Source organism: Caloenas nicobarica, chromosome 24 (genome assembly GCF_036013445.1).
Source record: "Caloenas nicobarica isolate bCalNic1 chromosome 24, bCalNic1.hap1, whole genome shotgun sequence".
Lineage (NCBI taxonomy): Eukaryota > Metazoa > Chordata > Aves > Columbiformes > Columbidae > Caloenas > Caloenas nicobarica.
The window spans coordinates 1478520-1493084 of NC_088268.1; the positions used below are offsets into that span (position 1 = coordinate 1478520).

The 14565-nt window shown below is 53.9% G+C and overlaps 1 protein-coding gene across 1 annotated transcript; it reads right to left on the bottom strand.

Moving 5' to 3' along the window:
• Positions 1-1973: 1973 nt before the first annotated feature.
• CCDC43 (coiled-coil domain containing 43) lies at positions 1974-13779 on the bottom strand. The gene is made up of 5 exons (XM_065651210.1): positions 13583-13779; positions 7380-7467; positions 5358-5493; positions 4345-4403; positions 1974-3251 (listed from the first exon to the last, which is right to left on the bottom strand). The coding sequence occupies exons 1-5, from the start codon at positions 13763-13765 to the stop codon at positions 3064-3066; spliced, it is 654 nt and encodes a 217-aa protein (XP_065507282.1). The 5' UTR covers positions 13766-13779; the 3' UTR covers positions 1974-3063.
• Between the last annotated feature and the right edge of the window lie 786 nt (positions 13780-14565).

Here is a 14565-nt window from a genome sequence, read left to right on the forward strand (position 1 = left end):
TGAGCGGCCCCCCCTGCTCACAGAGACGAGACCCAACAGACCCGATGGCTGCAGAGATTTGAACTGGTTTGCAGTCACGTTTTCTGCTGTGCTCACGCAGGTTCGGTCACATATCAGCTCAATCTGCAGCCAAACGGTGTTTTTGTCTGGGTGCTGAGCTCTCTCGGATGCCCCCGTGCAAGAGGATTCACGTCGGTCAGGCTGAGCATCTGCCCAGACCAGTGATCTGTGAGTTCAGACAGGAGCGTGTCCACCACAACTGGAGCACAACGTGATACCGAAATTACTCCTTTGTAGAGAGAAATTACTGTAGGAAATGACTGTAACTTAGATAAACCAAAGGAAAAATGTCATTAGGGCACTGAATCCAGTGATGGAATTTTTTCCCATGCAAGTATCTCATTCATTACAAGCTCTGTGCTGTTGTAAGAAACTTGTGCTGTAATTTCAGTATCTGCATTAGAAATCTCAGGGGTCTGGAGTATTCCTGCTCCACAGATGGTTGTGGTTCTGCTCTGCCCCAGGACGGCGGCTTCATCCTTGGGGTCGGACCTTCCCTGGCTCCTGTTCCCTGTCCCCACAAGGGCCTCTAGTCGCTGGCCAGACACAAGAACTGCACACCCTGCGCTGGGCGGGGTGCAGGGGGTGAACGGTACCGGCAAAGGTGCCGAACCGGGCTGGGATGGGGAGCCCCAGGGGTGCGCGTGTGACTGCACCCTGGGGAAATCCAGACATGCTTTGGAAATCCAAACACCCTTTGGAAATCCAGACACCCTTCAGAAATCAGACACGCTGTGTTGAGCATGCGGGTTTTGGGGATGGTGCACAGGCACAGCCTTTCTTCCCTTGGCTCTGGAGCTTGGCAGCCAGCAGAGGGGGTTCAGGGGCTGTAGCGAGCAAGTGAAGGCAGCTGCGTCCTCTCAAGAAACGAGCTGTGAGAGGCTCTGGGGTGCTGGCAGCTGCACGGGACAGCTCCAGCCCTGGTGCGTGTTCCGCTCGGAAGTCAAGTTTTGGCAAAGCTCAGGACCAGCTCACTAGTGCCAGTGTCGGAATGCGGGAGGGCAGCTGGTGCTTCCAGAGCAGCCACGGTGCGAGTGGAGGTGTTGGATCACCCTGGAGACTCGCCTGTGTGCAGGGGCTGAGCGGCAGCTCTGTCCCCCACGCAGCCTCCCCTCCAGGGCTGCCAAAGGGCTCTGGCTCACAGAGGAAGCAGGATCTGGCCTGCAGTGCCGGGGTTTGTAACACCGTCCCACCACAGCCACCCCGTGCCACAGTGGCAGCTGCATGAACCACCCTGAGAGGAGGTGACCAAGCTGGTGAGGGGCTGGAGCACAAGGGTGATGGGAGCGGCTGAGGGAGCTGGGGGTTCAGCTGGAGAACAGGAGCTGAGGGGAGACCTTCTGATCTCTGAACTGCCTGAAAGGAGCTTGGAGCCAGGGGGGGTCAGGCTCTGCTCCCCAGGAACAAGTGCCAGGACCAGAGGAAACGGCCTCAAGTTGCGCCAGGGGAGGCTGAGGTTGGATCTGGGGAACAATTTCTTCCCCAAAGGGCTGTGGGGCATTGGAACAGGCTGCCCAGGGCAGTGCTGGAGTCACCAGCCCTGGAGGGGTTGGACAGATGGAGATGAGGTTCTCAGGGACACAGGGCAGTGCCAGGGGTGGGTTATGGTTGGACTTCATGATCCTGAGGGTCTCTTCCAACTGAAATGATTCTATGGTTCTGTGAAATGGTGCTGCAGGATCTGGGGGACAGGAAGGCAGCCCTGGGGACACGCACGGCACAGCAAAGGGAGGCACCGCAGCTTCAGGAAATGGGGTGTGAATAAACGACGACCGGCACCGTGGCAGCAACAGTCGGCCCTCAGAAATAGTGCTGTGGGGTACAGGGAAACCGAGGACACAGGACAGGTCAGAAGGGAGCCCCACAGCGCAGTCACCAACGTTCACTCAGACAGAGAGGAACCTGCTTCTTGGCCAACCAGTTTTATTATTCAAGTCCGGAGCTAAAGCACTGCGACACGCACGCTGGCAGCAGCAGTTGAACAGGAGGCAGCCCCTCAACCAGGAGCTGCGGAGAACACAGCAGCGCAGAGGGATGCACGGTGGCTCCTCCTTCACGCGCAGGTTACAGAAATTAGTGTCACAGAAAAGGCTGGAAGCAGCAGGTACCGAGCCCTTTGGGGCGAGAGCAGCATTCAGGTGAGAACGACCACTGTGTAAACGTGTGGATCGCTGCCGGCCGCTCAGCGCCGAGCCCGCAGTAAAACACCCACCCTGGCAACTGCTGGAGAATAACAGTCAACATGGACCCACACAGAACATCGGGAGCACCACTGTCCAGCTACCGGCACCAAGTCTGAAAATAGCGTTAAGGACTCAACGATTTTGCTACCACTGCGGCTGATGCTCAAACCAACGCGGCGTTTCCCTTGCGAGAGCCTGTGGGTGATGCAGTCTCGTAGCTGCAACTCATCTATATTTCATAGCGTTTCCTTTCTCCTGCTGCACAACAGCACTTAACTGAGATCGGCTCCAACCCGGCGCCCTCAGCTCAGCCAGAACCAAGACGGAGTGTTGTTCTTGGCAGCAAAATAACAGGTATTTGCAAATACATTTTTCAAGGCTAGTGTAAATAAATTCACATTCACCCCGTAGCAGCGTGTTCTTAGTTACACGTCAGAAAGGGGCTCTGCTCTGTTCTCAAATCGTAACTCGCTGTTGCTGCAAACCAAGGATACAGCCAGCGTGGAACCTCCCTCCTACATCTCGTTCTGCTTCGCTTGAAGTGGTTAGAAGTAAAAATCCATCAATTTTTAAAACACGGACAGAATCACTTCACCGTTCTTTGGTACAGACATTGGCCACAATAACCGACTGGCACATGACAGCACAAGCACATGGCACGTTCAAGTTTAAGAGGTGCTTGCAATTTCTTTTCTGCTATGTAAAAAAAAAAAAGGAAACGCCACTCGCCAGCCACGTGCCCAGAATTTCTGCTGCTTTTGAAACACACACCATATTCATAATTAATTTTACCCCTCGAGAGTCCAGCTGGAAACCCCAGCTATCGCTTCCGCTCGCCTTTTTGTGTTCTTTTCTTCTCCTTCTCCTTCCGCTCCTGCTTGGCCAGCTTGTCCTTCTCGCGCTGCAGTTTGTCTTGCTCTTTCTTCTTCTGGAACTCGTCTCGCAGCAGCTCCCGCTCCAGCTTCCTGGCATTCAACACATCTTCCACGTTGGTGTTCCGGAACAGCGCTGGTGTGCATTAAGGGCAGACAACGCTCAGGCAGCTCCTGCTCCGCAGCTGTGCTCTGCAGCTCTAAACTAGAGCCTGGTTCTATTCTCCCTCCCCCTTCACTTCTGGCTTCCTCACCAAGCAGGTAAGGAATTTAGGAATGAGAAAAAAGGAATCTGTTTTTGCAAGGAGAAAAGGCAGGTAGGGTAAATGCACACTCCTTAGAAAAGGATTTTTCTGAGAAAAATCAAGTTGCCAACAGGTTCTTAAGACTGATGTGTAAAAAAAATTGTGTAAGACCTCTACAAATCCAAGAGGAAGAAAAATAACATTTATGGCACAGCTTCCTCAAGTGGGTTCGCTACAGCTGTGTATATGACATAGATTTTTACATATACGTGTGTGTAACCGCAGATGCGGTTGCAGCAGGAGCTGACGCCAGCGGGTGCAGGTGTCTCCATGTCCCCGTCCAGCTGCCGGGACAGCACCGGGGACACACCGCGGTCTCTCCTGCCGCGATGGGCGGCAAACGCTGCGGGAAGAGCGAGCGGGTCCCTCCTGCACTCCCTCTTCCCCCCGCCCATCAATAGCCTAGGGACAAGAATAACTGAGGTTTCACTTTTAATTACGTGATAAAACCTGCCAGCTGGTGAGCTCAAGGAACGTCCCACATTATTGTGTTGAGAGAGTTGGTCCTTGTTCACCATTAAAGTTCAGCTGTTCAGGCTTACAAGTTTCAAGGTAGTTTTGTTTCTCCTGCACTTTTAATAATTCCTGAGGTGATTTACCACTCCGGACGCCAGTTAACATTAAGCTGATGTTGTGGGATAATTATCGTTATGAATAAGCGTGTTCTGTGAAGCTTCAGAGAGGGTGGAAAATGGGAAGGAGTAAAGAGAAGGGCAGGATCGGTCTGAGCTGTGCACACAGAGCAGGGGAACCTGTGACTTTAATTACAGGCAAGGTCAGGCTACGTGAAAAGATAAATCAGCCATCGAAAAGGTGGCCCTGAAGAACCAGGGAGTATCAACACGGAGTAGGAACAATGGGAGACTCCCCATGGAAGCTGCCGCCCTGCCGAATAACCTGGCTCACTGGGAATTCAAAGGATACATTTTTCTGATCCAATATTCACCGCTGTTGCCATCGAGCCATCCTGTTCATCCTCACCGGTGAGAGAATTAAGGAAATACGGACATCAGGAATGAATTCGTGCCTCTATACGGTCACACTTAACTCAAAACACGTCAAATAACAATTTTATCGAGCCATGAGGAAGAAGCTGAACCCTCATGTGGACAATTGAGGAGCAGACGAGCACAAAACCCCGAGCAGAGCTCCCGCTGCTCCAGTGCCAGGGACCGTTCCCTCCTGTTCAGCTTTGCTCCCCAAGGGAGAGTTTGTTCCTCAGCTCTACAGAGGGAATTGAAACTCCTCCATTCTACACATACCCTCTCCAAAGAGGATCTTTTCAGCAGATTTCTCATCAGAAAGAGATAAATTCAACACATTTACTACCGTGCAGAACTACCGGGAGGTGATTCGCTCCTGTTCTGCATCGCACTCGGGCTGGGCAAACCTTCCCCAGCCCAGCACGTGTTGGTGGGGAGCGTGGAAATGGCAGAGAAATGTCCCCAAAGGAGCGTCTGCTCATGGAACCCCACAAACCAGGAGCTTCCCAGCTTCTTCCCCATGGAAGTTATTCTGTCATAGAATCACAGAATCATTTTGGTTGGAAAAGCCCTTCAGGATCATCGAGTCCAACCATAACCCACCCCTGGCACTGCCTCATGTCCCTGAGAACCTCGTCTCCGTCTGTCCAAACCCTCCAGGGCTGGTGACTCCAGCACTGCCCTGGGCAGCCTGTTCCAATGCCCCACAGCCCTTTGGGGAAGAAATTGTTCGCCAGATCCAACCTCAACCTCCCCTGGCACAACTTGAGGCCGTTTCCTCTGGTCCTGGTGCTTGTTCCTGGGGAGCAGAGCCCAACATCCCCCACCCCTTATGGAGAAGGAAGACTGAAGAGTCTTCCCAAGTCTCCCCACCAGCCACTGCAAAGACATTTTAGGAGATTTTTAGCAAACCCTTCAAAGCACCGAGTCTCAACTGGCTCAGGAAAAGGATATTCCTCCTCGTCCGTCACGTTGGCGTACTGGGCCAGGAGGGCAGCTTTCCTCTGCTTCTCCTCCTGGGACACCTCCTTGGGCTTCACCACGATCCGCGCCTGCTTCTCCATCACACTGGCGAGCGCCTGGATCTCGTCTGGCGAGGAGAAGGGTCAGAGCACCGGTCAGGCCCTGCAGGTGCCACCCGCGGTCCCCAAAGCGCCGTCACGGGCTGTGTCCCGTCTGTGGGGAGGCAGCCAGCCCGGGGGACAAGTGGCTCAAGGTAAAGGGAGAAGCTCCACCGAAAAATATACCCCCTCTCCTCCCAGGAGCCTCGTCCCAAGGTGACCAGTGGCGCTGTCACCATGTGGGGTGCAGCAGAGCGGCCGTTTTGGGGAATTCAGCCCAAAACACGAGCGCAGGAGCTGCTGAGCTGTCACGGCGACGTGACACCGGCTGCCACCATCAGACACGATTTTTCCCGCAGCAGGGGAAGTTTCCCGATGAAACTCTGAACTCAGTGAGGCTCTGGCTCATGAAAATCCGTTTCACTCCAAATTGCATTATCTTCTGGGTAAAAGTGGCCAAGTTCATTTAACCATGCGCTTAAAACCACATTTAATAGAAATTCCAAAAACCCAAATGACCTATTGTTTTAATGCTCTTTCTCTTCTCCGGGCCCAGGGAACAAACAGCTCATTTACCTTTTAACACTTAACACTGCCCATTTCTTAAAATGACATTTGGGGTTTGGAAACCATTTTTTTTTAGTTTGTTAATAATTTATCCTCAGGATTCTGTTATTCTAACTAGATAATGATTTCATTGGGAATTTAGATTTTGCCTTTTATGGAATCCCAGTGAAATAATTAAACACTCCTGTTTTTAACATGGTAGCTCTGAGGACAAGTCCTGCTGCCTTTTTCTGTGACAACAAAAATCCCTGTGGGTAACGATGCTCTGAGCCCAGCAGCGGCTCCAGCAATTCCAATTGCTGTCCCCAAAAGAGGGATTTATTTTATTTAATGCACAGAACAGCGGAATTTTTCCCCGTCCCAGGACGGGCTTCAGTGAATTCTGAAAAGCCGCCGAGCTGCTCTGCGGTTCAGCCGCCCCATCTACAGAGAGGAGTGGGGTGATATTTGTGAAACGCTGAAGTTTAGACAGGAAATATATAAATGAGGCCTCACGATAAGGGCTCGCTGTTTCTAGAATTACAATATTCCATTTGCAACCTGAACCACTAAAAAAAACGCAGAGGAAAAAGGGACGTTACATTGTCACGGGCTACGGTTCAGTCCGTGCAGGTGGAAGGTTATTAATTGATCCTTAAAGCAGCAAAATCTTTGCAGGTACTTGCTGGTAGAGCAGAGCAGCCTCCCCAGGAACGAGGAGGAGGGAGGGATGAATTCCGAGAGGGAACAACAAGTCGGGGGGTCGTGTATGTGACTGGGACAGGAGCAGCAGCCTCAGAGCTCCCCCTACAAGTATTTAGGGGGGGCGGGGGGGGAGGAAAGGGCAGTTTAAAGAGATTTTGGAAGAGGAAAACAAGGGTGTTTTCCTGATGTGCACTGGGACCTTCTCGTGGGTGAGCAGCAGCAGCACCAGCGCTATAAAAACATTTCCTTCCCAAACTGGAGCAAACTGAAGTAGCGCAGGCGTTTTACACCACAACTGCACCTGCCCTCGCAGCGCCGGCTGCCATCGCTACATCGTTAGCGTTTAACGGAGAGAAAGCCGAGGTGCTTTGCAAAAGGGAACTTTAAAAATCCTACAGAAAAAGAAAAGATAAATGAGGTTTTCGTCTGCAGGATTATGAGCCCAACGAGCAGCAGAACGCTGGGGACAGCCAGCAGTGAAACTACTCATCCTCATTTCGTGTTTCAGGACAACACAGTAAATAAGCAGCAACGGCAATAAGAAGCAAGTCGGATCTGCAAACATATCAGCAGCATTGGTTTGAACTCCTAATGGGACGAACATCTTGGTAAGGTCCCACAAACGACCGACCCGCGCGGAAAGGCACCCGAGCAGCGGCACTACCTTCTTTCTTCTCTATGGCATCAACAACCTGAGACTCAGACCACTTCTCGACCACCTCCCTGCACACATCGCTCAAGAGATCTTCTTCCTAGAAGAGGAAAAGAGACTTCTCAGTCTTGGAACAAAGTCGGTCTGCTTTAAACGAGCGTGAATCAGATACAAAAAGTACCGAGAATCTGAAGCGATACAGCTGTTCACACAAAATCTACGCGTTAAACGCACACGCAGGACTTGGGTCAACCTGGGACGGTACAAATCATGTTAACACGCTTATTGTTGACACAGCTCAGGACTGAGACTCACCAGGCGAACACAAGGTGTCGCGGCCGCCGTCCCACAGCTCTGCCCGCACTGGGTGACACCCCCATGTCACCACGTTTGCTCCTCCCCATGACAGCTCTGGCAGCACACGCCATAGGCACACAGAGGGTTTCCGGGTGCAACAGCCCTACAAACACTGATGAAAGGCACCCGGGGACTCTTTGCTCTAGAAATCCACTGCCCAGCATCATCTCTGCTCTTGAGCAAGGTGCTCCAAGGGCACCTCCGAGACTGGAGAAAACACAGAGCCGAAACCACCGTGGTGGTGCTGACGGGACCTGGGGTGTGTGAGGAAGAGTGTGGGCAGCAGGGCAGGGAGGTGAATCCTCCCCCTCTGCTCTGCCCTGGGGAGGCCACGTCTGCAGAACTGGGTCCAGTGCTGGGCTCCCCAGTGTAATGAGGACAAGGAATTACTGGGGAGAGTCCAGGGAGGGACACAAAGATGCTGAGGGGTCTGGAGCATCTTTGTGATGAGGAGACACTGAGAGAGCTGGGGCTGTTGAGCTGGAGAAGAGAAGCTGAGAGGGATCTGATCAATGGGATCAATATCTCAGGGTGGGTGTCAGAGGATGGAGCAGACTCTGTTCAGTGGTGCCCAATGCCAGGGTGAGGGGCAACGGGCACAGACTGAAACACAGGAGGCTCCATTGGAACACGAGGAGGAACTTCTTCCCTTTGCGGTGCCAGAGCCTGGCCCAGGCTGCCCAGAGCGGGTGTGGAGTCTCCTTCTCTGAGACATTCAAACCCGCCTGGCCCGACCTGTGTGATCTGCTCTGGTGACCCTGCGTGAGCAGCGCTGGGCTGGGGATCTGCAGAGGTCCTGCAACCCAACCAGCCTGGGATCCTGGGATTCTGTGATTCTGTGACAGGCCATCTCCCTCCACCAGCAGGGACATTCTTGTCCCCCTTGATGTGCTCACGCTGCTGTTCATTACTGAGGAAGACTTGGAACTGTGGGGAGAAAGGCCACGCACCCAACCAGCGAGCGGGCGTCATTCCCACCAGCAGACCCTTCACCTGTGGATCTCCACCGCGACTCGCTGTCCCCAAGCCCCTCTGTACAGCTTCTCGGGGACCGATCAACACTGTGGTTCCTGTTCCAGCAGCAGACGGGTGACAATGCTGTTCTGCCACATCTGAGCACACGCCGTCCCAGCTTTTCTGCGAGAATTGCCCACCACGTGAGCCCAGGTTACAGAAGCTGAATCCAGGCAAGAAACACAATCTTGATAAAAAAGAAAAGCGTTTTGAGGAGTTATAGCGAGGAGCACTTCACTGGGAAGACGTGTACAACGGGCGGGAAGTGTCAATATCTTTTTACTTATTTTGTTCATTAACACTAAATTGGGTTTGCTCACAGCACAGCAAAAACCAGCAGCAGAGAGGCCTGAGGAGAGCTGGTATTGAACAGAAACCAGCTGGCCAGGGACACCTGCCTGTGCCAAAAGTGAGCTCCGGGAGGCGAAAACCTGCTAAACTGCCTGGAAAAGTATTTCTTGTGCAGGTGCGTAAGAACCAGACCTCTGCTGTCTGTCCCTTTCCCAGCCAGGTGTGTGGTAATTGGCATTTTGAAGATGAGCACAGCAAACCCCACCAAACAGACACCACGTTCACCATCCTCATCTTGAAAGCTTGGGCACTGGCTGCCTAAAAAAAAAACACAACATACCTTCAAGCTCCAGGACAGACCATCCAGCAGAGCAAAGCTCACAGCAAAATAAAAAGGTGAGTTCTCCACAAGATGAGGAGACAAAACCACACACGAAAACCTCTGCACCTTTCGCTCTAACACAGATAAAGAGCAACGCGGAGTGATGTCCTCGCACCCTGCGCCTACAACAGCGAAGCACAAAATCGTGTGTGTACCAGGCAGGAGAACCGACACGGCAACACCATTGCACTGAACAGCCGAGCGCCGCGGCCACAAGCGGCTCAGGGCCGGCACAGGACCCGGCGAGGACAAACCCGCGGGACAGTCCAGGCTGGGACTGAGGAGGTGACCAACTGATCTGCAAACACAGGAACGGCACAAGGACGGAGGGTTTGTGATTCCCACTGGTATCAGACTCCGTTTTAAGATGACAACGTGCCTGAAGCACAGCAGATCCAGAGGATGGGAAGATGCCGCTCAGCTCGGGTGCAAGAACGGGTGGTTTAGGTCTGGAAGGTCCCACTGACCCCACTGCCAGCAGGAGGTGACACCCAGATCCGCACAGGGACACAGGCTGGACCAGCAACAAGGACAATGTGCATGGAAACAGCATTGCGAGTGCCAGTCAAAGGAACCTTCCAGCCCTCACACAACAAGTCATGAAAAGATAACGACAATCAGCACAGTCCAAGGACATGGAGGACGTGAACGTTTGTAAGTGCCAGAAACACTCATAGTCAAAGGATCCTCCTCGGTGGCCGAGCTCCCCCGCATGCGGGGAACATTCACCCACTGGAACCAAGGCTGCAAAACAGAATCCCAGGATCCCAGGCTGGTTGGGTTGCAGGACCTCTGTAGATCCCCCAGCCCAGCCCTGCTCACACAGGGTCACCAAAGCAGATCACACAGGTCGGGCCAGGCGGGTTTGAATGTCTCAGAGAAGGAGACTCCACACCCGCTCTGGGCAGCCTGGGCCAGGCTCTGGCACCGCAAAGGAAAGAAGTTTCTCCTCATGTTCCGATGGAGCCTCCTGTGTTTCAGTCTGTGCCCGTTGCCCCTCACCCTGGCGTTGGGCACCACTGAACAGAGTCTGGTCCATCCTCTGACACCCACTCTGAGATATTGATCCCATTGATCAGATCCCTCTCAGCTTCTCTTCTCCAGCTCAACAGCCCCAGCTCTCTCAGTGTCTCCTCATCACAAAGATGCTCCAGACCCCTCAGCATCTTTGTGTCCCTCCCTGGACTCTCTCCAGTAATTCCTTGTCCTTCTTACACTGGGGAGCCCAGCACTGGACCCAGTTCTGCAGACGTGGCCTAAAACAACCAACAACTTCATATTAATCCAGGGGAGAAGGATGGGACAGACACATTCCCGGGGCACCTGGTGTCACTGTGCAGGAGGAAGAAAATCAGGCGAGTGACAATAAAGGAACGGCAGCAAGTGGGAAGGAAAATGAGCAGCAGAAAGCTAACAATGATGGCAGAGACCTGCACAACCTTCCAATGAGGGCTGAGCAACGTGAAACATATCAGGTGTTCGTGTATCAGTGGAAGGGAGAAGAACACAAAAGTGAGACATTAAAGAGAAGAACTGAACAGGAACAGATCTCAGGTCTAAATTTCTTGATTTGAAATGGTTACGTGAGAATAAACTCAGGGAACTAATGCGTGACATTGTCAGGATGGAGGAACCGTGGACATGAGTGCAGAGGTTGCCTGAAATTTATTTGTGTAAGGGTTGTCAAAAAGAAACAGAATTGACCTGGAATTTGTGAACAGAACAAGGAGAGAGAAGACTTGGCAAGAAAGGCCCCTGATCAAGCAAATGAGAGATTGTTTCGAAAGTCAGTGCAGAAATGAGAGAGTCTACAAAAAGAAAAAATGCACCAACTAAAAAAAAAAAAAAAAAAAGTCTGAGGGTTCAAGAGGCAAAAAGGTTTTACGAGAACTGCAAAAAAACCAAACTGAGTTTGAACCTGCAAATGAAGCAAAGTCAGCTGTGACCGTGACATGAAAAAGAAAACGGAGAGAATGAACAGGGCTGACGTGCAGAACGGACAGGACAAAAACAACCCAGAACTCAATAAATGAGAAACCCCCGCAGCGGCTCTCGGACCGGGCGGCAGCGCCTGAGAACAGCAACTCGGCACCAAAAAGGGGAAACGTCAGAACGCGCCGCGGGACACGGGACAGCCAAACACCAGCTCAGCCCAGGATCCGAGTGGGCAACCGTGCGGCCGAGGATCAGACACGGCTCTGCCTTTGGTGATGGAACAAAGCAAGTCTGGTAATTATAGGTGAGCTAATTAAGCTCAGCTATTTTAGAAAAGCGTTTTTCGAAGCTGTTTGACTCTGTCCCCAACACCAGCAGGACGCACTGTTTGCTTCTCCGATTATTTTAGGCACTTTGTCTCTGAGGAAAACCAATTTAAAATGGCACACAGTCGGTGAACGGATGGAATTACATAATAAAGTTAACTATCACAACAAAAAGCTGATTGTAACCAACAAGTCCCTTGGGGTTTTGTGCTGCTTACAGACATTTGGGGAGGAAATCAGCAATAGCCACTCAGCAGAGCATTACTCAACAGCAGCGTGCACTCGCTGTTTAATTTTTTACACCACTAAATATCCATTTGTACAACATTCCGAGATAGAAAAGAAATTTTACAGCCCCCAAAGGAGGTGACTATTGAAAAGAAATCCCTTTTGTGCTCTCCCAGCTCCCTCATGTGTCTGGCGGGGCCAAGGTGCTGCTAACCCAGAGCTGCAGCCTCTGTCCGGGCGGCAGAGTCCGGCCCAGCCAGAAGCCAGACCCAGCTAAGCCTGACCCAAGTCCCAACTCCTGGAACACAACACTGAGCTGTGAGGAACAACCACCACCTAACGGGGCCATCACAGAGCTGCTCTAAAGGATTTCTCGTTAAAAAACAGCTCTTCAGCCACGCTTGGGCATCACCAGGAAATCACTCAGCTCATGGGCTGAGCCCTGTGCCACAGGATCAGAGAATCATTTTGGTTGGAAAAGCCCCTCAGGATCATGAAGTCCAACCGTTCCCCCAGCCCTGGCACTGCCCCATGTCCTGAGAACCTCATGTCCGTCTGTCCAACCCCTCCAGGGATGGTGACTCCAGCACTGCCCTGGGCAGCCTGTTCCAATGCCCCACAGCCCTTTGGGGAAGAAATTGTTCCCCAGATCCAACCTCAACCTCCCCTGGCGCAACTTGAGGCCGTTTCCTCTGGTTCTGGTGCTTGTTCCTGGGGAGCAGAGACCAACACCCTCCATGTTACAAACTCCTTTCACACAAATAAAAAGCAATTTTCTGCCTTCACACACAGCAGCTCCCAAAACTCCCCATCAGCCCCAAACCCAGCACAAGTCCCTCTCCCCAACAAACAAACAAACCCCAAATAAACTACAAGCACATGAAGGGCCCAGAAAGGCCCATGGCGTTGCTGGAGACCCCCAGGACAAGTGGTTGGAAAGTGCCCGGCAAAAAAAGATCTGGGGGTGTTGGTGACAGCAGCTGAACATGAGCCAGCGTGTGCCCAGGTGGCCAAGAGGCCACAGGATCCTGGCTGGTGCCAGCACTGGTGTGGCCAGCAGGCCCAGGGCAGTGACCGGCCTGTGCTGGGCTCTGGGGAGGCCAAACCGCGAATCCTGGGGGCAGTTCTGGGCCCCTCACGCCAAGAAAGGCCTCGAGGTGCTGGAGCGAGTTGAGAGAAGGGAACGGAGCTGGTGAGGGGCTGGAGCACAAGTGTGATGGGAGCGGCTGAGGGAGCTGGGGGTTCAGCTGGAGAACAGGAGCTGAGGGGAGACCTTCTGATCTCTGACCTGCCTGAAAGGAGCTTGGAGCCAGGGGGGGTCGGGCTCTGCTCCCCAGGAACAAGCGCCAGGACCAGAGGAAACGGCCTCAAGTTGCGCCAGGGGAGGTTGAGGTTGGATCTGGGGAACAATTTCTTCCCCAAAGGGCTGTGGGGCATTGGAACAGGCTGCCCAGGGCAGTGCTGGAGTCACCATCCCTGGAGGGGTTGGACAGACGGACATGAGGTTCTCAGGACATGGGGCAGTGCCAGGGCTGGGGGAACTGTCAGACTCAATTATTTTCAGTATTTTCCAACCAAAATGATTCTGTGATTCTACAAGCCCCGGCTGTCCCCCCCCCCGCCCCGCAGGGCTCATCCCGGCCCGCCCGCCGGTGCGCGGTTCCCGCCGCCTCGTCCCTCACCAGACAGGCGGCCAGGACGCCGCGCAGCGCCTCCAGCCGCTCCTCCTCGCTCTCCTCCCCACGGAGCAGCCCCTCGATGTACGTCCCGTACACGGCGCGGTCCAGGCCCAGCGCGTCCAGCCGCCCCGCCAGCCAGGCCGCGAAACCGCCGCCTCCCGCCGCCTGCCCGCCGGGCGCCGCCATCTTGGAGCCGCGGCCGCCGCCACCGCGCGTGCGCACGGGGCCGCCCGTCAGGAGAGCGGGGGGGGGGGGGACGGCGGCCGCGCGGGACAAACTTGTGGCGGCGCCTGCGGGAGAGCGGCCGCGTTCGAGAATCACAGAATCGTTTTAGTTGGAAAAAAGCCTCAAGATCATCGAGTCCAACCGTTCCCCACCCCTGGCACTGCCCCATGTCCTGAGAACCTCATGTCCGTCTGTCCAACCCCTCCAGGGATGGTGACTCCAGCACTGCCCTGGGCAGCCTGTTCCAATGCCCCACAGCCCTTTGGGGAAGAAATTGTTCCCCAGATCCAACCTCAACCTCCCCTGGCGCAACTTGAGGCCGTTTCCTCTGGTCCTGGCGCTTGTTCCTGGGGAGCAGAGCCCGACCCCCCCTGGCTCCAAGCTCCTTTCAGGCAGGTCAGAGATCAGAAGGTCTCCCCTCAGCTCCTGTTCTCCAGCTGAACCCCCAGCTCCCTCAGCCGCTCCCATCACACTTGTGCTCCAGCCCCTCACCAGCTCCGTTCCCTTCTCTCAACTCGCTCCAGCACCTCAAGGCCTTTCTTGGCGTGAGGGGCCCAGAACTGCCCCCAGGATTCGCGGTTTGGCCTCCCCAGAGCCCAGCACAGGCCGGTCACTGCCCTGGGCCTGCTGGCCACACCAGTGCTGGCACCAGCCAGGATCCTGTGGCCTCTTGGCCCCCTGGGCACACGCTGGCTCATGTTCAGCCGCTGTCACCAACACCCCCAGGCACTTTCCAGCCGCTCCTCCCCGAGCCTGCACCG

Bases quoted from the DNA above. Each gene is read 5' to 3' on its own strand.
- CCDC43 (XM_065651210.1), bottom strand. From the start codon at position 13,765: ATGGCGGCGCCCGGCGGGCAGGCGGCGGGAGGCGGCGGTTTCGCGGCC. The intron at 7,468-13,582 runs GTGAGGGACGAG...TTCCTCTTCTAG, and splicing joins GCGTCCTGGCCGCCTGTCTG to GAAGAAGATCTCTTGAGCGA. The intron at 4,404-5,357 runs ATATCCTTTTCC...TAATTCTCTCAC, and splicing joins AACGTGACGGACGAGGAGGA to CGGTGAGGATGAACAGGATG.